The 23170-nt window shown below is 45.6% G+C and overlaps 1 protein-coding gene and 1 pseudogene across 1 annotated transcript; both read right to left on the reverse strand.

Moving 5' to 3' along the window:
* Nucleotides 1-3536: 3536 nt before the first annotated feature.
* On the reverse strand, nt 3537-4921 carry LOC123395891 (annotated as a pseudogene).
* Nucleotides 4922-6535: 1614 nt separating this feature from the next.
* LOC123405310 (receptor-like protein EIX2) lies at nt 6536-10120 on the reverse strand. The gene has a single exon (XM_045099054.1). It carries the CDS (start codon nt 10101-10103, stop codon nt 7140-7142), a length of 2964 nt encoding a protein of 987 aa, XP_044954989.1. The 5' UTR covers nt 10104-10120; the 3' UTR covers nt 6536-7139.
* Nucleotides 10121-23170: the final 13050 nt, after the last annotated feature.

Below are 23170 nucleotides of genomic sequence, written 5' to 3' on the forward strand. Positions count from 1 at the left end.
CACAATAATTCAAAATCGTATTATAATTAAACAAACATATTTTTCATTCAATGAATATCAATATAAGTTCAATGACTTGGTTAAATAGACTAGCCCCTGCACGCACGGGTTGACGACTAATTTAGCTGAATTGAAAAAAATAACAGGCGTTTCCGTCGTCCTCGCGCTCGTGACAATGGATCCCTACCTACTGCTGCTGCTTGAGCTAGCTAGCTCCACGTACTGCTCTACATAAAGTCGCGTGTGGCTACAAATTTGATTTACTTTCAGGAAGTCAACATCAAGTCGTCTAAATGTCTGAAAGTAGCTACAAATATAAAAATATCATGAAACTTGGTAATTGTGCATAGAATAAGGTCTACTTTCTGTCAAATTTGAAGTGGTGCCATTTTGCATCCTAATTTTTGTACTTGCTTCACAAAAAATATCCATTTTTGACACTTAGAGAATAAAAAATGATCTTTTTATACAAAAAAGTTGAAAACTTTATTTTGCAACATTGTTTGTAATGGCAAGATGAACGTATGTGTCTAATTTGGAAACATTATAATGAACTATGCAATGGATATGACCATCACCTTGGTCATTTAACTTGAAAGTCATGAATCTTCATACATGATAGCCCGTTTTGTGAACGATTTGTATTTGTAAAATTATTATATTGAAAGTTTGATATTTTTTCTAGCAACTAGTACACATAAAAAGAGTCCATGCAAACGGATTGCATTTTTTAAACTTGTCTTCATTTTCTTCCATTCTTTTCAAAAGGGGGCCAAAATGGTCGGCATGGCTATTCATCACAAGAGGTTGAATCTCTCAAAAATCTAAGGGTGTGTTTGGCAGCTGTTCTCACCCTAGCATAATTGTTCCATGTTGATGCATGCTAAGTATAGACATGATGAATACATTCATCTTCAGTTGTTTGGTGGTCATGCATGTGTTGTGACATGTTTGGATGAGACTGTGTTTGGTAGGAAGAGGGAGGAGGAAGAGGTGCACTGCGAGGGAGGAAGAGGAGGGGGGATGCCGGAGCTCGGACGAGGCGCAGGGGGGGAGGGGGGCTGCCGGAGCTCGGGCGAGGCGCAGGGGGGAGGGGGGCCGCCGGAGCTCGGGCGAGGCGCAGGGGGGGAGGGGGTCGCCGGAGCTCGGGTGAGGCGCAGGGGGGAGGGGGGCCGCCGGAGCTCGGACGAGGCGCAGGGGGAGGGGGGCCGCCGGAGCTCGGGCGAGGCGCAGGGGGGAGGGGGGCCGCCGGAGCTCGGGCGAGGCGCAGGGGGGAGGGGGGCTGCCGGAGCTCGGGCGAGGCACAGGGGGGGAGGGGGGCCGCCGGAGCTCGGGTGAGGCGCAGGGGGGGAGCGACGGGGCGATGGGGAGGCGCAGGGGGGAGCGACGGGGCAACGGGGCGAGGGTGCATGGGCTCAGCATAGCTCGCCTCAGCTCGCCTCTGCGGGGGTGCTGGGCTCAGCTATGCCGAGGCCCTTTTTTGCATCAGTTGATGCATGCTCTCCTCAGTCCATACACCCTACCAAACAGCGAAAAGTGGGTCGGGGAGGGAACTTTTGGGCTCATACACTCTCCATGCAGGCTACCAAACACGTCCTAAGAGGTTATCCCATATAATGACTACTTGTGTACCTAAAAGAATTTTTTGCTAATTTTTATGGCTGAGCTATGACACAATTGCAGTTCAATTTGGAATTACTTTTGGAAAATTGACATAAAGTCATTTAAATGTGCCAAAGTAGCTAGAAAACTAAAAAATACATGAAACTTGGGAATTGTGCATAAAATATGGTATACTTACTGTGATAATTGGAGTGGTGCCATTTTGCACCCTGATTCTTATACTTGCTTCACAAAAAACATCCATTTTTAACATTTAGAGAATCAAAATTGATTTTCTTTAAACGTACGAAACTCTGTTTGGCAACATTGTTTCTAATGTCAAGATGCACCGATGTGTCTAATTTGGAAACATTATAATAAACCATGCAATGAATATGGCCATCACCTGGATCACTTGAGACTATATTAGTATTTGGCTTAAAAGTGTAATTAGTATGGCCTAAAATGAAAAGGTTCTTAACATGGAAACTATCCACCTCGTCAAAATGAACAACTTTGGTTTTTGGACCATCTTCATCCGTGGTCGTATGCAATCTCTACAATCAAAACCATGCAGTTTAGCGAAGACCCCCTTTTGCTGAGTGGGACAATCGATAAAGACCCACTTTTATCGAGTGTAGCCCTCGGCAAAGCCCTGTTTGTCGAGTTTTGTTGTTTTGTCGAGCGTTTTGTCTATGACACTCGGCAAAGTGCTTGTTTGCCGAGTTTCTTATTTTTGCTGAGTTTGGTACTCAGCAAAGATACTATTGCCGAGTATCCGACATAATGCACTCGTCAAATAGCCTAACACTCGACAAAGAGGAAAATTCTAGTAGTGGGAGCATATGCTCCTGCATGCCAAACATGGATTTTACAAATGTCATTTTAAATAAAAAATAAATGTCTCCATTGTCACATCTTAATGGTAAATGCAAATTTTAATGGAAAAAATAATAACCATTTCGACTTGTACAAAAAGAAACAAGTTGAACGCCAAATGTTACATCTAATTGTTAGATTTAACTTTATGTTTTTTCATCGACGAAGCACTGCTGTCTCATATGGCCCGAAAATTATCAAGCATACTTGCTACGCTAATATGAAATTTTATTTTGACTTTAAAGCCAAAAAATCCACATCCAATGACTTTTTTGGCTATCGAGTCGAGATGAACCATGTATCCTGAACGTGCAGTGCCACATGGGGATCTGAGTGAAAAAGGAATTTATGGCGCTATACGATTGCTTAGAAAATGAGACGTGTATGGTTAGAGCGCGCCGAAGGGAAATGTTTTCCCTTTTAAATGCATAGCTTAGGGGTAAGAAATATATTCACAATACCCAGCACGTTACCAAATATGAAAATTCAGCTAGATGGGCGCGTGGTAAGGAGCACGCAAGGGCGCGGAGACTCTCATTTTCCCCTCCGCTTGGGAGTCTCCCGGATCCTCCCCTCTCTTTGTGCGTCGGCGTTTCCGACTCAAGAAGGGATGGGGCTGGTGGCCAGATCTCTCCTTTGTAGATAGCAGATTTGGTACTACTAGGTTTAGATCGAGATTGGCTTTATGCTGTAGTTTGGTGTCATGCCGTAGGGGGTGGTGGTTGCTGGTGCTTGCGAGCTGCATCTGGTTACAATATAGCCAACTGTTGGTCGTTACCATATCACGTTCTGCAGGTCTGTTTTTGCGATCGCACCTGATGGAATCAGCAGGTCATGCACACACTAATGCAGAGCATTTAAAGTACGACAAATCAATCAACAGAAAGAAGGGAAACAAGGCACACACACTGAAATGTTAATAGATCAATGCATCTGATCAAAACCACCCGCTGAAATGTGACAGTTTAACCTTGGGTCAGGTAGTACGAACTGGCAGTACATATACTTAATTCGAAAGGAAACGACGAGCCCATACATAGGTTTTCTTGAGAAATTTAGTACGCAAACTTGGAGATGAGCTCCTTGAGACCGGAGGGGCTGCAGGTTTGCAGACTTGTGTGAGACTTGATGAACTCCAAGCACTCTTCCTTCAACCAAGGGCAACGTCCCCGCTCAGCTCCAACAATGATGTCTCCTACTGTCTCCAGCCATATGCGGCTGACCAACAATTGTTGGCAAATCGACTTCAGCCGAGGGAGATCATACCTGTCGGCAGCTTCAAGCAACTGCAGCAGCAACGTTACATAGCAGACTGATACGTGGCCATCTTGAGGGGCTTCATCTCGTTTACGTATGCAAAATTTACCCCAATCGGGCAATGTGTCAGTGTAGCTGAAAGTAAGCATGCCCTCAAACACTTGTGCTTCAATATCATCGATCTTCACGGTAGCAGCGCCAAGGTTGTCGCCAAACAGCTGTGACTTGAAGACGATAGGCGGCGCTGCAAGTACACACCGGTGTGCTGCAAAGTTTCACCGCGAACCACAAACTTCACGTCGGCACCCTCCTTGGACAGGAGGAGATCATTGAAATGGATTGGCATGTCAGAAGGAGGGACTTGGATGAACGGAGGAGCCATGGTGCTAGCACGCGGCTTGGATTTGACATCATGTACAACGATGTCGCAGCGGATGGTGAAGCTGTCGTCCTTGAGATCTGTTGATCTTTCCAACATGTCCCTTGTCATGATATCTCTATAAATGATTCGATTTTTGAGACCGAAGTCATATATTATGGTTTCACGCATGCGTCCTGAGTTGAGCCACTGAAACTGGTCGATGAAACATAAGGAAACCTGAGCCTTCACGGACGGCACTAGCTCATGATAGTCGTGATCATCGTCCTCAGCCATATCATCAGCATGAGCCTCATCATTACCGTAGTGCTCATCTTCATGTTCTTCATCCTCATAATCATCATCTCCACCATCGTCATCGTCGTCAACCATATGATCATCTTGAGCATCATCATTATCAGTGTGCTCATCTTGATGGTATTAATCCTTCTCTTCATCCTCATAATCGTCGTCTTCATCCTCGTCATCGTTGTCAGTTTGATCATCCTCGTTTGCCTCCCAATCATCATCGTTTTCATCCTCATCATCATCGTTGTCCTCCTCAAGGAAAAGACGAAGCGATACAAACCCAGCATGCTCGGAGTCACAACCATTAGGGTAGTAATCGAGATACCAGCAGTGGCCTCCGACCAAGAAAGTACGACATCTGATGTACTCGCCGGCCGGCAAGATGTCTCTTGTACGCGAGAAGCCTTCAACCACGAGCAAGTGGTACCAGCTGGCAGCGCGGCAGTCGATGGGCGACACGGTGGAGGCGCACAGCTTGCCGTCGCCGCCGACGAGAGATACGCCGGCGAAAGTCATGCCGGATCAACACAAGTCAGCCTGGAAGGGTAGATCGATCAGGCGGTCAGAAACACACACACACATATATATATATATATATATATATATATATGATGGACGTGGGAATCCTGAGGCGATGAAAACAATGGGAAGAGAAATATAAACACTCACCGAGCAATGGCGGGCCGGCAGCTGGTACGGCAAGGGTTGGAGAAGGGAGAGGAGATGGATTTGGTGCGTTGATGCAGGGAATTTATATGCCTGAGAAACCTACGCTGATGGATGGACGGACGGTCTGTCTCCTCGCATCGCATAGGGGACTGAAACAACCACGCAATTAACTTCACGCACGCATGCACAGGAGACGATCACCATTCACCTGAGGTGCAGCGCCATTTGAGATTGATTTCATATCAGTATCTGGCATGCAGAGGAGTAGTTACCTTCACTTGTTCACACTGCAATACTACTCGAACTGCATGCAATACTACTCAAAGGACATCGTTATCGGTGTCTCTGGCAACCTTAGTGTCTGAGTAACTTTGAAGGACATCGGCCTTGTTTGGATACTCTAACCTGGTTAGAGTTAGAGTTAGTTCAGGTTAGTGAGTTAGAATCTAACTCACTAACCTGAACTAACTCTAACTCTAAAGGTGTTTGGATGGAGGGGTTAGATGAACAATAAATGCTCTTTTTCAATCATTTGACTACTTTGAACCTCTCTCTTTCCGTGGACCTCTTGGATGGGTTAGAGTTTTTAGGTGGATTAGATACATCTAACCAACTCTAACCCACCTGTTTGGATCTTTGAAGGTTAGATGGCTTAAATCTAACCCATTCTAACTCTAACCCTAGGATCCAAACAGGGCCATCGTTTAAAAATGCTTGGGCTTCTGAAAACGCCTCCCATCTGAGCTACGCCACATGATCGCTGAACCGAGCGCATCACCCACCGATGAGTAGCAGCGGTGAGAACGAGGCGGCGGATGATCGGAGTGATGCTTGACTGATGCATCGCTTAGTCTCAATTTCTATGGTGATATTTTGGTGCTTTTGCAAGATGTGTCGAGATAATTCATAGCTAGCATGTTGGCTGTTTGAGTCAAGTTCTGCTTGTACTATCGTATTCTGAAGTATTGTGTGCCACTACTAAACTTTTTGATCATTGTCGAACTTTAATTAATTTTCCATCTTTGAATTACTCCAACTAGTCAATCAGTACTCGGAAAAGTTTTTGTTTTGAGCTCCTCCGGTAAGTTATTATTTGGGTCCCGTGTGGCATACTTGTTTCCTACCGAGTTTGGATCTCCGAGTTGGCTATGAATGTCTCAGAATTTTCTCAAGTTGTGTTTTATGCAAAGGACGAACTGAACTGCTGAGTTTGTTTGTTGCCTCTCTAGCTACCAATTGGTCACGATCGAGTACACGGATTTGCAAGACAGAAAAGGAGCAATCTAAATATAACCATCCGCCAATGCACACTCAGGTGCAGTACCTCGACGTCGCACAAATTCCGCAAGGCTTGGTCGCCGTCGTCCTCGACCCGCCTGCCTTTGCATGACACCACCAGCCCGTCATTGTTGCCGGCGAGCCTGTACCCCTGTGATATCCTGAGCGTGCGACGACCTCCGAGACGGGCGTGCGGGCTTGGTGTGCGTGACGTCGAACGCTGCATGTCCGCCGTGAGGGCCTGGTACGGCAGCCAAAGTTGTATACTCCCCAGCAGTCATGGGTCCACTAATCGCTGAGAACGCCGCCGTCCAGGATGAGCAAACCGCCTTTTGGCGCGGCGAAACTGTATGTAAGGTCGTCTATGAACAAGCGATGGCGAGGAATAGGAGGACGGCCACCGTAGCCCACGGTCGTCATCTGGTAAAGCGTTGTAACCTCTGGGGAGAGGCCGCGTGGAATTTATTGAAGGGGACCCATAACTCTGGTCAAGAGATTTACATTGTTACAACCGACTCAAATCTCTAGATTAAGTTGGTTACTAAACTTAATAAACATCCAATCTAGATACGTGTAGGTTTATAAAACACCGTACACAAGTTACATGACTCTGGTTGGTACCATAACATCTAACAAGCACAACAAGCAAACTTTAACATTCAACCAGTAACGAGATACATTGACTTCACCTTATAGTGATGGTATTCTCAATGAGAAAGCAGGACACAGAAAATTAATATGTATACTATTAAGTTCTGCATCCTCCTTATTTGTGTAGCTAAGTAGCTTAATTTTCCCCAACGTTTCTGGACCATTTGTGCCAAGTAACAACAGAGATGACATAGACCTTGTCACATAACTTATCAAGTAATCTGAAATAAGTGTACCTCCATTTCTTCATGAACACAAGGCCACAAAATACCATCCAGAGTCCTACCACAAACCCCACAATGAGGCTAAACAAAATATCCATTTGAGATTGACCATATTTATCCCATCTTACTGAATCTCCTTGAGTTGGTTCATCTCCAAGACATTGCTTTGGAAGGGGACGTCCACAAAGACCTGGGTTGCCAAGGTACATAGAAGCTGGATCATCTGTTTTAAGGGTATCTAGTTGACGCCCCAATGGTATTCTACCTGATAGACCATTATATGACAAGTTCATATAGCTCAATGATGCCAGATTTGATAAGCCCAAAGGAATTTCACCAGAAAGCTGGTTCTTTGAGAGATCAAGAGACTCGAGTGCTTGCAGATTTCCAATCTTGTATGGGATATTTCCGCTCAAGAAGTTTGATGACAAATTCAGGTTTATGAGTCCAACAAGAGAGCTAATATCTTCTGGGATTTCTCCAGTTAAACTGTTGCAGGATAAATCAATACTCATCAAATATACACTATTCTCCCTGTAGGCAAGCACTTGGCCTTTTATGACAACTGATAAACTATCATCAGTCAGCCCCATATTGTCGTACGACATCGCTCCAATATATTCTTCTGTGAAAGGATTGTTATCTGGATCTACAGCTTCATTAATGGCAGTCAAAGCTTTGAAGTTCACTAAAGTTTGTGGAATATCCCCATAAAAGGTGTTATTAGCTAGGTCAAGGATGCGAAGAGCAAGAAGTCCGGTTATTTCAATTGGAATGTGACCGGAGAAGTTGTTCGATCTTAAGCGTAGCATGATCAAAGCTGCCATTCGATCACCAATCCATGCAGGTAGGTCTCCACTCAATTTATTTTGAGCTAGGTCGAGGAAAAGAAGATTGCGGCACCGTCGTAGGAGTGAAGGGAATCCACCCGAAAGACTATTGTTGCTTAGAAGGAGAGTACGGACTTCCAAACCGAAATGGCTTGTGATTCTGACCCTTGAAGTGTTGTTGCTTGTGTTATGCCATCGTCTCGGTTCTTTTCTGCCACAGTCAGGAAGTTGACCTACAAGCTGATTGTTCGAAAGATCTAAGAGCCGCAGATTTGACCACTGACAAAATGACCTTGGAATAGCCCCAGTTATACAGTTGGAAAAGAGAACGACAGTCTCTAAAGATGGAGCTTGTGAATTTGATGGCACAAACCCACTTAAACAATTTCTGGAGATGTCGAAGAATACAATTGTTCTTGGTAATCGTGGTACCAAACCAGTTAGATGATTTGACTGGAGAAAAAGTATTTCCATTGACATGAAGTCCAAATTAGGTGGCAGCTCACCACTAATTTGGTTAAATGAGACATTTAAAAACTGCGCATCCGAAAAGGTAGTCCAGAACCAATATGGGATCCTATCTTGGATACCTGCGTTTGAAATATCAAGAAGTACAGTGCCTTTTTGCGATCGCAGCCATTTAGGGAACTGGGGGCCCAAATGACAAGATGCAAACCTTGCCAATTCCAAGTTGAAGGGAGGTTCCCAATCTGAATCCACGATGACTGCCAAACCATTATTATCAGACAAGTCAATTCGTTTTAAATTCATCAGACCAGCAAAATGATCCTCGGATATCACACCAGTAAGTTTGTTAAACTTAAGGGACAAGTTGGTCAAATTTGTAAGTGTCCCAATCTCCACGGGCACGGAACCTCTCAAGTGGTTGAAACTAAGTTCAAGCGTGTTTAAGCTGGATAGGTTTACAAGTGATTGCAATGTTGTCCCTGTGATGTTGGTCCCTCCCAAAGTCTGGACTTGCAGATTCTTAGAAGAACAATTCGGTAGCCTTTGAATTAGTTCTGATATGTCCCCATCGATGTTGTTCACTGCGAGGTCTAGATATCTCAAATTACAGACTTTTTTCAGAGTCGCCGGTATCATCCCTTTGATGTGGTTGAATGACAGGTCAAGGGTCTCTAATAAGGTCAAGTTTCCCAACTCCTGAGGAAAAGTTCCGCCTAATTCAGCACCGTATATGATTAGGCTTTTGAGGCTTGTTAAACCCCAAAGCCAATTCTTTATAGCTGGACTGTTTAAATGGTTGTTTGAGAGATCAAGTTCCTCAAGAACCGTGAGGTTATGGAGTAGGAGAGACGTACTACTATAATCATTAAGGCCACAATAATTGAGTTTCAAGACAACCAGGTTCGGAAGCTTTTTTAGTGTCTGAACCCAGTCTACCGCTGCGCTAAGGTTCACACCGCCCATGTCGAGATGCTTCAGCGAGGGGAGACGGGCTAACCAAGAAATATCCATTGAGTATGTCATCATATCAGAGGTCCTACCACAGTTTATGTCAAGATATAGGAGTTTGGATAGGTTGCCTAGCTGAGGAGGCACTCTACCACTAAAATTCAAGGAAGATAGGTCAAGGTGTGTCAATCTCCCGAGGGAACCCATGAACTCTGGTATAGGCCTTCCTTCTCCGAGAACCATATTCCCGCTAAGGTTCAGATGCTTGAGATGGGGCAGAGCGAGCAGCGAAGAACTTATCTGGCCATGCAGCGAATGGTTACCAGGGAACCAAAAAGAACCGTAATCTTCTTCGATGAATTCGTTGTGGAGGTCGAGCTTGACGACGTGGCCTGTCCGGCTGTGGCACCTCACGCCGCCCCATTGGCAGCAGCCGTGGCCATGCCATGAGCCAAAGAGGTTCGCCGGGTCGCTTGTGATGGCGGCCTTGAAGGCGAGCAGCGCCGCCCTCTCTGCCGGGATGCAGCTCCCGTTTCCACTTCCAGCAGCGACGGCAGAGGCTGCTAGTGCTAGTGCTAGTGCTAGGATGATGAGCAGGTAGCTCGTGGAAGATGGTGGAGTTTTGGCCATTGCGATGTATGTTTCGCCCTCAGCATCACCGGCACGCATGATTTTAAGAAGGCGTTGTCGCCAGGTCGGATAAAAAATGAGGCACAGAAATTAAAGGGATGTTTCCATTGAGGAGTAAGTAGTGACTGCAGCTGTGGATCGCGATTTTCGTTGCATGTCAGCGTCAACCCGTCGGTCGGTCGTCGCATGCTCAGCATCTGCCTGTTAATAGTCAAGGACAGTGTAAACAAATTTGAATCAACGAGACTAAATTTAATCAACGAGACCACGACTTGTGGGTCGTCCCTAGTAGTCGTTAGGAAATAGAGTATGGATATGGACGGCAAAAGGAGACGGGGATCCGGGCTGTTACGACGTTTTTACAGGAATACACGAATGTGTGGTCTTTCATGTCATGCGTTGATCGATTGTTACATGCATGCACTGCACGTATACTTGTATGTAGGTACGGACCTAGAGGTATGGCTTCAGGAAGGACCAGCCGGTGCCGATGAGCAGTTCGAAATATTTTTTCTACCGAAAATGCCCCTCGGGATCTGATATAATACATGTGACATCAACGTATTGCATCGGATCTGGACCGTCGAATTCGCTCCGACGGACGGTCCATATCGACCGGATGCACTGTAAAATTACTCTAAGTATTTGGGTGATTTGTCTTTGCAGAGTGTTCGGGGAGTTGTGTGAACTCTTTTCTAGGTTTAAAAAAAAAAGAGAACGACCCATGATCTCTGTATGTGGGAGATGCATGCCGTCATAAACTCTTCTCTAGTGTGCAATATATATAATTTCTCTTCCCAGGAGAGTAAAATAAAAAAGAAGTACATAAATGCTGCTGAGCACTCGGTTCAGGAGCGAGCTAACACCATGGCTTTAGTTCATAGCGTACTGGTTATTGGAGAGTAGTGACTGCAGCTGGGAACGTGATTTTCGTTTTATGTCAACGTCAACTCTTCGGTCGGTCGTCGCATGCTCAGCATCTGCCGTGTTCACAGTCAAAGAGAGTGTAAATAAATTTCAATCAACGAGACCACGACTTGTGGGTCGTCCCTAGTAGTCGTTAGGAAATAGAGTATGGATATGGACGGCAAAAGGAGAGCCTCTCTTGAAATAAGTTCGAGGAACAAGCAATCACAACACGATGACGATACCGAAATTTGTTATCGATGTTCAGCGAACTCGTCTACTCTCCGGGGCAAGGACTACGGGCGCTTCTCACCGAGATACAACAACACCGGCCATCCGGGCGCCGGCACAAGCCGCCGACTCCCCCTTTCGATCCTGTCGTTATCTAGTCATCATAGGTTACAACATGGGGTGCCTCCTCATATATAAGAAGTCAAGGGTACCACGTGTCCGACTATAACACTACACGTATCCTACCCACACTACAACACCAAGTCCATATGTAACCCAACTCGTATATAATATTCGACACAACTCTAACAAACTCCATCTTGGCGAATATTTTTTACCACTTTGAATTTGTCCACGCGTCAAACTTCCATGTATTCGGGACATGTGTTTTCTTCTTCGTAGCTTACCGAAAGCTACCCGACGAGTCTGCCCTAGACCCGCCGCCTCCATGGGAACCGTCCCGCTGCTACTCCTGCAACTCTAGTCTCCATGACTCCACCTGCAATAATGTTTCCTTGCAACTTGTAAAGATGCGAGGACACTCCAATCATCACGGTCACCTCATCTTTCATAATTTTCATTGTCTTTGATATCTAGCAAGGACGACTTGCAAAAAAATTAAAAAAAGAACCTGAGACCACTAGTAGAAAACAGGGCCACCGTTCGGCCCTCGCCAGCCCATTAGTCCCGGTTCTTCAAGAACCGGGACCAATGGGGGGTATTAGACCCGGTTCGTGAGCCCAGGGGGCCGGTCGGGGCCTCGGGGCATTGGTACCGGTTCGTGTGGAACCATTTGTCTCGGTTCGAGCCACGAACCGGGACCAATGGTCCTCGCTGCTGGCCCACAACCTTTAGTCCTGGTTCATGCCACGAACCGGGACAAATAACTTGCCTACATATATACCCACCGCCGCGGCAGAGCACTCTAGAGTGCTCTGTTTTTGTCGAGCCAGCGAGGGGAGGGCATTTGGATGCTCTAGTTCACCTCCTTTGCACATGAGGTGTTCGATGAAATGCCCGAGCCACACTAGTTAAGCTTTCTCCTCTCGAAACTCGACTTCCGAGCTCCATTTTCAACGAGACTCGTCTAGATTTAGCGGTCCATCACGCCCCGTCCCCGCCCTGTCTTCACCGCCGTCGATCACCCGCGCCGATCTCGTCACCGGCACCACCGTGGTGAGCCTCTTGTTCTTATCTTCTTTCTGAAAGAAAAAAAAATCTTACTTCAGATAGATACTTGTCTAATTTTCTTACTTTTATTATTCCTTGTAATTATATAGTGCGATGGTTTTGGTATCCACCCCTGTCGGCCCTCGTCCTGTCTATGATTTAGATGTGGTATATATTATCTTTTCATAACTATTTGGTTCATTTATTGTTTATGAAAATTATGATGACCAACGTGACATATATTTTTAATCTAGGAGGTATGTGAACTGGAAATTCCAACCCACCCAGGAATGCTTCTCGAGAAGTTAACTTTGGTTGAAAAAGAAAATAAATACTTGAAGGAAAAATTGAAAATAACTGAGGATAAGAATATTGAAATGGAGTTGCATGTTGCCGAGGTCATTGACGATCGCAAGATGAAGATCGATGCGATGCGGTTGATGTTGGGGAACGTCGCATGGGAAACAAAAAATTTCCTACGCGCACAAAGTCCTATCATGGTGATGTACATCTATGAGAGGGGATTTCAGATCTACGTACCCTTGTAGATCGCACAGCAGAAGCGTTTAAGGAACGCGGTTGATGTAGTGGAACGTCCTCACGTCCCTCAATCCGCCCCGCGAACCGTCCCACGAACCGTCCCGCGATCCTTCCCACGATCCGCTCCGATCTAGTGCCGAACGGACGGCACATCCGCGTTCAGCACACATACAGCTCGACGATGATCTCGGCCTTCTTGATCCAGCAAGAGAGACGGAGAGGTAGATGAGTTCTCCGGCAGCGTGACGGTGCTCCGGAGGTTGGTGGTGCTCTAATCTCAGCAGGGCTCCGCCAGAGCTCCACAGAAACGTGATCTAGAGGTAAACCGTGGAGGTATGTGGTCGGGCTATCGTGGCAAAACTTGTCTCAAATCAGCCCTAATAGCTCCATATATATAGGAGGAGGGGAGGGGAGGCTTGCCTTGAGGATCAAGGAGCCCCAAGGGCTGCGCCACCAAGGGAGGAGGAGTCCTCCACCAATCCTAGTCCAACTAGGATTGGAAGGTGGAGTCCTTCTCTCCTTTCCCACCTCCTTTTTTTTTTCTTTTCTCTTTGATTTTCTATCTATGGCGCATAGGGCCTTCTTGGGCTGTCCCACCAGCCCACCAAGGGCTGGTGCGCCACCCCCAAGGCCTATGGGCTTCCCCGGGGTGGGCTGCCCCCCCCCCCCCCCGGTGAACACCCGGAACCCATTCGTCATTCCCGGTAACTCCGAAAACCTTCCGGTAATCAAATGAGGTCATCCTATATATCAATCTTCGTTTCCGGACCATTCCGGAAACCCTCGTGACGTCCGTGATCTCATCCGGGACTCCAAACAACATTCGGTAACCAACCATATAACTCAAATACGCATAAAACAACGTCGAACCTTAAGTGTGCAGACCCTGCTGGTTCGAGAACTATGTAGACATGACCCGAGTGACTCCTCGGTCAATATCCAATAGCGGGACCTGGATGCCCATATTGGATCCTACATATTCTACGAAGATCTTATCGTTTGAACCTCAGTGCCAAGGATTCGTATAATCCCGTATGTCATTCCCTTTGTCCTTCCGTATGTTACTTGCCCGAGATTTGATCGTCAGTATCCGCATACCTATTTCAATCTCGTTTACCGGCAAGTCTCTTTACTCGTTCCATAATACAAGATCCCGCAACTTACACTAAGTCACATTGCTTGCAAGGCTTGTGTGTGATGTTGTACTACCGAGTGGGCCCCGAGATACCTCTCCGTCACACGGAGTGACAAATCCCAGTTTTGATCCATACTAACTCAACCAACACATTCGGATATACCTGTAGAGCATATTTATAGTCACCAAGTTATGTTGCGATGTTTGATACACACAAAGCATTCCTCCGGTGTCAGTGAGTTATATGATCTCATGGTCATAGGAACAAATACTTGACCCGCAGAAAACAGTAGCAACAAAATGACACGATCAACATGCTACGTCTATTAGTTTGGGTCTAGTCCATCACATGATTCTCCTAATGATGTGATCCCGTTATCAAGTGACAACACTTGCCTATGGTCAGGAAACCTTGACCATCTTTGATCAACGAGCTAGTCAACTAGAGGCTTACTAGGGATAGTGTTTTTGTCTATGTATCCACACATGCACTGTGTTTCCAATCAATACAATTATAGCATGGATAATAAACGATTATCATGAACAAATAAATGTAATAATAACTAATTGTTATTGCCTCTAGGGCATATTTCCAACAGTTGAAGATGGATGCAATGCGCTTGAAGATGGATGAAATGCGCTTGAAGATTAGGAATATTAGAAAATATGCCATTGATAAAGAGGCTTGGTATCATTATGCTGTTGGGTCAATTGTTACCTTACTAGCAATTTTGATCGCATTTGTTGTTGCATTTAAATGTTTTACATAGTTGTATGTTGTTTTATGAGAGAACTTTATGTATTTATTTTTCAATAATAACATTTGATCACTATTGTGCTTTGGTTTTAATGTGATGATGAACTTGTATTAATTTGGTAATTTCTCTATTCATTTTGTTCTGCAATGGTTTTTTGATATATACTTAATTTCATAATAGAGATGAACCGCCAATAGATGTACGGTGACCTACGCACTTTGGAGTACATTACGAACCGGGACTAATGCCCGAGTCGAAAAGGTATGTAAACTGATGATGTGGCTTTGAATGGTGCATTTTGCACACAGAAAAACTATGGAGTTCAAATAATTTCAAAAAAATAAAATCCCTTTGTAACAAACGAGTTTCTGTATGAAACCCTGATACTTCGAAAGAGATTGTCCGTTTTGTACACGAAGTGCATCCAGTTTTTTCCGTAACCCTCTCAACTTTCTCGCACATGCTATGTGGGTGAAATGATGATACCATGCCAGCTTGGAACCTTTTCAGAGTTCATTTCAAATGCTTTTCAATTTCATGGTCTTATAGCTCAAAATAATCAGTAAATGCATAAAAAATAACAAATGAAGTCAGAAAGGGTTGTAAATTGATGATGTGGCTTTGCATGGTGCATTTTGAACACAGAAAAACTATGGAGTTCAAATAAGTTCAAAAAAATGAAATCCCTTTATAACAGACGAGTTTCCGTATGAAACCCTGATACTTCAAAAGAGATTGTACGTTTTGTACACGAAGTGCATCCAGTTTTTGCGGTAACCCTCTCAACTTTCTCTCACATGCTATGTGGGTGAAATGATGATACCATGCCAACTTGGAACCTTTCGAGAGTTCATTTCAAATGCTTTTCAATTTCATGGTCTTATAGCTCATAATAATCAGTAAATGCATGAAAAATAACAAATGAAGTCAGAAAGGGTTGTAAATTGATGATGTGGCTTTGAATGGTGCATTTTGAACACAGAAAAACTATGGAGTTCAAATAAGTTCAAAAAATGAAATCCCTTTGTAACAGACGAGTTTCCATATGAAACCCTGATACATCGAAAGAGATTGTCTGTTTTGTACACGAAGTGCATCCAGTTTTTGCCGTAACCCTCTCAACTTTCTCGCACATCCTATGTGGGTGAAATGATGATACCATGCCAACTTGGAACCTTTTCAGAGTTCATTTCAAATGATTTTCAATTTCATGGTCTTATAGCTCAAAATAATTAGTAAATGCATGAAAAATAACAAATGAAGTCAGAAAGGGTTGTAAATTGATGATGTGGCTTTGAATGGTGCATTTTGAATACAGAAAAACTATGGAGTTCAAATAAGTTTAAAAAAATGAAATCCCTTTGTAACACACGAGTTTCCGTATGAAACCGTGATACTTCAAAAGAGATTGTACGTTTTGTACACGAAGTGCATCCAGTTTTTGCGGTAACCCTCTCAACTTTCTCGCACATGCTATGTGGGTGAAATGATGATACCATGCCAACCTGGAACCTTTTCAGAGTTCATTTCAAATGCTTTTCAATTTCATGGTCTTATAGCTCAAAATAATCAGTAAATGCATGAAAAATAACAAATGAAGTCAGAAATGGTTGTAAATTGATGATGTGGCTTTGAATTGTGCATTTTGAACACAGAAAAACTATGGAGTTCAAATAAGTTCAAAAAAATGAAATCCCTTTGTAATAGACGAGTTTCCGTATGAAACCGTGATACTTCAAAAGAGATTGTCCAATTTGTACACGAAGTGCATCCAGTTTTTGCCGTAACCCTCTCAACTTTCTTGCACATGCTATGTGGGTGAAATGATGATACCATGCCAACTTGGAACTTTTTCAGAGTTCATTTCAAATGATTTTCAATTTCATGGTCTTAAAGTGCATCCGGTCCGCATTCTCGACCAAGCTGAACGTAAGACTCGTCGCAAAGTCACCAAGTTCCTTAAAGTGCAGTGGTCAAATCATTCGGAAGATGAGGCCACTTGGGAACGCGAGGATCATCTTCGTGATGAATACCCCGGGTTCTTTCCTTCTACCTCTTAATTCTCGGGACAAGAATTCTTGTTAGTAGGGGAGAATTGTGACATCCTCAACTTTTCCTACAGTGATGATTGTAATTAAGCGACAGTAATCCCGCGCTAATGATTCCACGTCATTGTGGATTATATCAATGTTGTGATGTTGGTTGAAACCGAATCGAAATTCGAAACCTTGAGATTAAGTCAAAACGAGAAAAGATTTTATGTTGTTGAAATAAAAACGTCGGGGAGTTATAAAAATTCCCTAGCGAAGTATAAAAATGAACTAGGCACTTTTGAAAATATTGATAAGCCCAATATATTCAAAAGTGGAGCCTTAAATAAAATAGAGTAAAGAAAAATATGGTAATTGTAAAAGAAATAAACAAAAGAAAGTATTAACAGTGTATATAATAAATTGTAAAAGAAAGTAAATTAGAATTAATAAAAAAAGAAAGTATTTACAAAAATGTAGGAAAAAGAACCCCCCTGGCCCAACTGGGCCTAGTGGCCCAGCCGGCAAGGACACAACCCTCCCGCAATCGCGAGACCCCCCCCCCCCTCGTGACCGCCAAACCCTAACGAACCCGGTTCCCCCCATCGTTCCCAGCCGCCACAAGGGGCTCCCCCCTCGATCCCCCAACACTCAAGGGGGCCCCTCCCCACGATTCCTTGCCTCACCTCTCGGTCCTATCCCCCCGCACGAAAGAAATATCCCTCTCTCTCGTTACCTCCAGCAACCGCCAGATCCCCCCCCCCCTGACCGAGCTCATCCCCCTTCCCTACGCTCCTCTTGTCGGGACCGAGCCCCTCTCCCCACCGACAACCTCTCGTTTCCTCCCCCAGATCGTCCCCTCACTCCCTCCGCCGTCGGTCTCACTTCCAGGTCCTCCCGCCGGCGGCCCCCCTGCCCCTCCTCCCCTCGGCTCCTCCCACCTCGAGCCGAGAGGAACCTCCCGTCGGCCCCTCCTGCCTCCCAGGTTGAGCGAGCCCTCCTGGTCTTGCCCCCGTCGGCTGAGGCCCCCAAGGAGCCCCGCCGGCCGATGTGATCCAAACGTTTCGGGAACCCCGAGGTCCGGTTACGGGGAACTCATCAAAACTCGCAGTTTTGGCCTATTCCGCCCAAATTTTGTATGCTATTAGTCACTGATTTTGGGTCCGCTGGGATCCGAACGTTTCGGGAACCGTGGGTGTGGTTACGGGGTAGTCGTGAATACGCGCAGTTTTGTCCTATTCCGGCTAGTTTTGTATGCTATTACACACTTATTTTGGGTCCTGCTGCGATCCAAAAGTTTCGGGAACCCCGGGCTTCGGTTACGGGGAACTCGTCAGAACTCGTGGTTTTCGCCTATTCTGGCCAGTTTTGTATGCTATTACTCACTGATTTGGGTACCGCTCTGATCCGAACGTTTTGGGAACCCCGGGGTCCGGTTACGAGGAACTCGTCAAAACTCGTAGTTTTGGCCTATTCTTGCCAGTTTTGTATGCTATTACTCACTGATTTTGGATCCTGTTGCAATCCGGACGTTTTGGGAACCCCGGGGTCCGGTTACGGGGAACTCGTCAAAATTTGTAGTTTTGGCCTATTCCGTCTAGTTATGTATGCTATTAGTCACTAATTTTGGGTGCAGATGTGAGCCGAACGTTTCGGGAACCCCGAGGTCCGGTTACGGGGAACTCGTCAAAACTCGCAGTTTTGGCCTATTCCGGCCACTTTTGTATGCTATTACTCACTCATTTTGGGTCCCGCTCTGATCCGAAAATTTCGCGAACCTCGCGGTCCGGTTACAACGAACTCGTCAAAACTGGCTTTTTTGGCCTATTCTCGTCAGTTTTGTATGCTATGAGTCACCGATTTTGGGTCCACTGTGATCCAAACGTTTTGGGAATCCGGGTGTCCGGTTTCGATCGGGCGACTCATGTTCGTGGGGTTTCGATCCGTGTGCCGACCCGACCAATCACACCATGCATGGTATGGATTCTTCGTTTCGGGCCCAAAGTTCCTCCTCCCGTTCGAATAATCGTCATGCTCCTGTCATTCAAATCAGTATTTTTTGGATCCCATTGTGAACAATGGCATCTTTTTTTGGTATGACGGAGAAATTTTCCAGCCCGAAATGACAGAAATTTGACCACGGCGGCGAGCGTCTCAAAGCGCTCCCGGAGGTGCAAAAAACGGTTGTAGGCACGTAGCACAAAGTTTGTTGGCCCCCAACTCCGGTATGAGGGCAAAACAGTCATTCGTTTTCTCCCGGGCGACGCAGGACATCCTCCGGTAGAAAAACGCAACCGTGTCATAGATGCTCCGACCCAGGCGACTACGGGCCCGTCGGAGAGGCCTCGTGGAGAAGACGGCCGTGGAATACTACCTTCCGCGCTCCGGTCGCGTCCGTGCCACACGCTCCGGTCGCGTCCGTGCCACGCGTCGTCTCATGCCAAAGCGCTCAAAGCCGCATCTCCCTCTCAATGAGTACCCGAAACCAGGCTCTGTCTCTCTCCGCAACATTTACTCTTGCTTTTGTTGGGGATATTTCATGTGATGATGAACAATAGTTGGTCATATTTTTGCCTGCAATGGTTTCCGTAGGATATTATGGATCGTGGCTCTGGTCCCGTGAAGGACACGGTTTTGCCGAAGCGGAGCCCGCTCGAGGGATACATGCTATTTTTTTGTCGGACGGCCTTAACGGGCGACTCATGTTTGCCGGGTCTCGATCCCCATGCCGAACCGACCAATCACACCACGCACTGTACGGATTTTTCGTTTTCCACCCGAAGTTCCTTCTCCTATGCGAAAACTCGTCTCGCTCCCGTTATTTGATTTTTTGATCTACTCGTCTCGTCTCGTCTCGCCCCTCAATGACTCGTGAATAGTTCACTTCAGACCTACGGGTCCGTAGTTAGTAGCTAGATGGCTTCTTCTCTCTCTTGGATCTTCAATACAAAGTTCTCCATGATCTTCATGGAGATCTATCCGATGTAATCTTCTTTCGCGGTGTGTTTGTCGAGATCCGATGAATTGTGGATTTGTGATCAAATTATCTATGATATATATTTGAGCCTTTGCTGATTTCTTATATGCATGATTTGATATCCTTGTAAGTCTCTTCGAGTCTTGGGTTTTGTTTGTCCAACTAGATCTATGATTCTTGCAATGGGAGAAGTGCTTGGTTTTGGGTTCTGCCATGTGGTGACCTTTTCCAGTGACAGTAGGGACAGCAAGGCACACATCAAGTAGTTGACATCAAGGGTAAAAAGATGGGGTTTTTATCATTGGTTTGAGATTATCCCTCTACATCATGTCATCTTGCTTAAGGCATTACTCTGTTCTTATGGACTTAATACACTAGATGCATGCTGGATAGCGGTCGACGTGTGGAGTAATAGTAGTAGATGTAGACAGTATCGATCCACTTGTTTTGGACGTGATGCCTGTAGAAATAATCATTGCATAGATATCGTCACGACTTTGCGCGGTTCTATCAATTGCTCGACAGTAATTTGTTCACTCACCGTCTACTTGCTTTCATGAGAGAAGCCACTAGTAAACACTACGGCCCCGGGTCTATTCACATCCATCGTTTACACCTCCGCTTTTGCTTTTCTTTGTTACTTTGTTGCTTTCAGTTCTCACTTGGTAAACAATCTATAAGGGATTGACAACCCTTTCATAGCGTTGGGAGCAAGCTTTTGTGTTTGTGCAGGATCTTGAGATACTCCTCCATCGGATTGATACCTTGGTTCTCAAACTGAGGGAAATACTTACCACCGCTGTGCTACATCACCCTTTCCGCTTCGAGGGAACACCAACGCAAGGCTCCAAGGCCACGGGGGAAATCCTTTGCATACTTGCCTAGGAAGTCCCTTAAAGCATAGCCGCAGCTGAAGGATTCCTGGTGCCATCGACACGACAATTTCTGGCGCCGTTGCCGAAGATCTTTTTGAGGTAGCAGAAGTATATCTGGCGCCGTTGCAAGGGAAGCACAGCTGACATCAGGGCCGACCAATGGGTTTCCCCTTATCTGAATCTCCTCCATCAGATTCATCCGCGGCTACGCCGGCAACCAGATTCATCCGCGGCCACGCCGGCAACGCCAGGAAACCGCAAGAGAGAAGCACACCGCGGGTATCTAGATCAATGAAGATCCAATCTGAACAGTGACGAGTACCACCACCTTGCGCTGGCCGACGACGTCCGGGCGCCGGATCCAGAAGGATCTGACCCGAACTCGACGAGGCACGCAACCACCATGTCTTGCCCTCCTGCGGCCGCCACACCGCGCCACAAGAACGAACCCCAGTCGTCGACGTGCTCCACACGCTGCCGCTAGGGTCCACATGCAGCTCCGGCGCACCGCGCGCTAGTCCGGCGCCTCCTCACGAACGGTCGTCCCGCGCCAGCCATGTCGCGTGAAGGGGAGAGGATTCCCGTCGCCGCCCCTGCCAGCCAGGCTTTGCCCGAGGGCGCTGCTGGCGATGGCGAGGACAAAGGAGGAGCGATGGAGGACCGGAGGCGGCGCCTAGGGTTGCCCCCTGATCGCCCACGGGGGTGACGGGAGGGGGTTAGGGGGGACAAGAAGGGGCGGCGGGAGGCGGCGGCTAGGGTTACGGGAGGAGGCGGCGGCTAGGGTTACGGGGAGGAGACGTGATCCCTTCTCTCTGTGCGTCCTCTCGAATAACAAAGAGAAGGAAGGAGAGTTTTTTTTTAACAAAGCCTTCTTAAAGCTAATCCAATGAAGAAAGCGGTTAATCTGAAGAAGGCTTTGTTAAAAAAAAATTGTTCCTAAATATTTGTCTCTCTGCGGTTAATCTGAAGAAGGCTTTGTTAAAAAAAATTGTTTTAAATATTTGTCTTTCTAGAGATTTTACTACGGACTACATACATAATTTTGCTTCGTATGTAGTCCGTAGTTGAATCTCTTTAAAGACAAATATTTAGAAACGGAGGGAGTAGGTACCAAAGCTAATCCAATGAAGAAAGCATTGCTATCTTGTACCTATCAACTGGCAACTCTCCACTGCCTATACACATACTGTAAAAGCATTGCTATCTTGTACCTATCAACTGGCAACTCTCCACTGCCTATACACATACTGTAAACTCGTCCAAGTTAAATTGCAGTAATAGGAAGACTATGTGCCACTCATCAGTAGTAGGAAGCCAAATGCTCCATCGATACAAGGTAGACTGGACCGGAGCAGAAAATATATATGTCATACAGTCGTATAGTACAACAGCTAGCAAGCTACCCCATCTTAATTATGTCCATCTTCCACTTCATGTAAACGCATCTACCACCTTGCCTTGCCTGTTCGTAGTTCAATTCCTTGGTTTGTAGACTGACACTGGACGGACCAGACTCCCTGCGTTACACGTATGTATGCATCTCAGATACATTAATATGATTCTAAACTCCAGCCGTTTAAAATCAATAAGCAACATATCAGATGGTTTTGCCTATATGAAAAATGTTATTGCTCGTACAACTCTTAGTTTAACAATATAATAGATAGATTATAATTTGCGGGAATAAATCTGATGATCGAGATTGTATGCATCATCTTTTTTCTATAAAAAGTTGAAGTGCAGCGAGAAGAAACTTGGGGTGGTCCCATTTGGTGCTGGTGTGAAAAGACGGGACATTGGTCATGCAGCTAGCACGACTTGTAGTCTTGTGTGTGGGATGGACCTAGACTTAAGGGAGGTTTAATCATGCATGGTCTGGTCATGGCATTCATGCAGGCTGGCAGATCACCATTATTTGATGCGCTGGATAGAGGGCTCACCATTATTGATAGCTACTCCATCCGTTAGGTCGGTTTAGAAGACACAATTAAACTTGTGTGCGTTTTCAAAATAGACAAGGTTTAAGACGCGAAAACAATTACTCCTATTAATTAGTACTAGTACTATTTCTGCATGCGCCCTTCTAATTTGCTACTCACGCATTAGTACTAGTAATATTTTATCAGTTGATTAGACGCATTAGCATCTACACCTGCTACATCTTACAACCAATCGATGACTACCTTGGTCCTAGAGATTTTCCAAACGTATCTTCTAAACCGTGACGGAGGAAGTATATTGGTAATTGCCATGCAACACACTGTGCTGCCCAGCTGATGGGCACATAAATGATAGCACCAGCAGTTTCGAATCAATTGCTGTGTGTTGACTGACTTAGGGGACTTCGTAACAATCGAAGACACGCTGGTTAAACATAAATAGAGTTGCCGTATGCATGGAATCAGATCCCCAAACCAAACACAACATGCAAAGGCTAGGCTGCAA

The sequence above is a fragment of the Hordeum vulgare genome, chromosome 1H (genome assembly GCF_904849725.1).
Source record: "Hordeum vulgare subsp. vulgare chromosome 1H, MorexV3_pseudomolecules_assembly, whole genome shotgun sequence".
NCBI lineage: Eukaryota > Viridiplantae > Streptophyta > Magnoliopsida > Poales > Poaceae > Hordeum > Hordeum vulgare.

Bases quoted from the DNA above. Each gene is read 5' to 3' on its own strand.
- LOC123405310 (XM_045099054.1), bottom strand. From the start codon at position 10,103: ATGGCCAAAACTCCACCATCTTCCACGAGCTACCTGCTCATCATCCTA.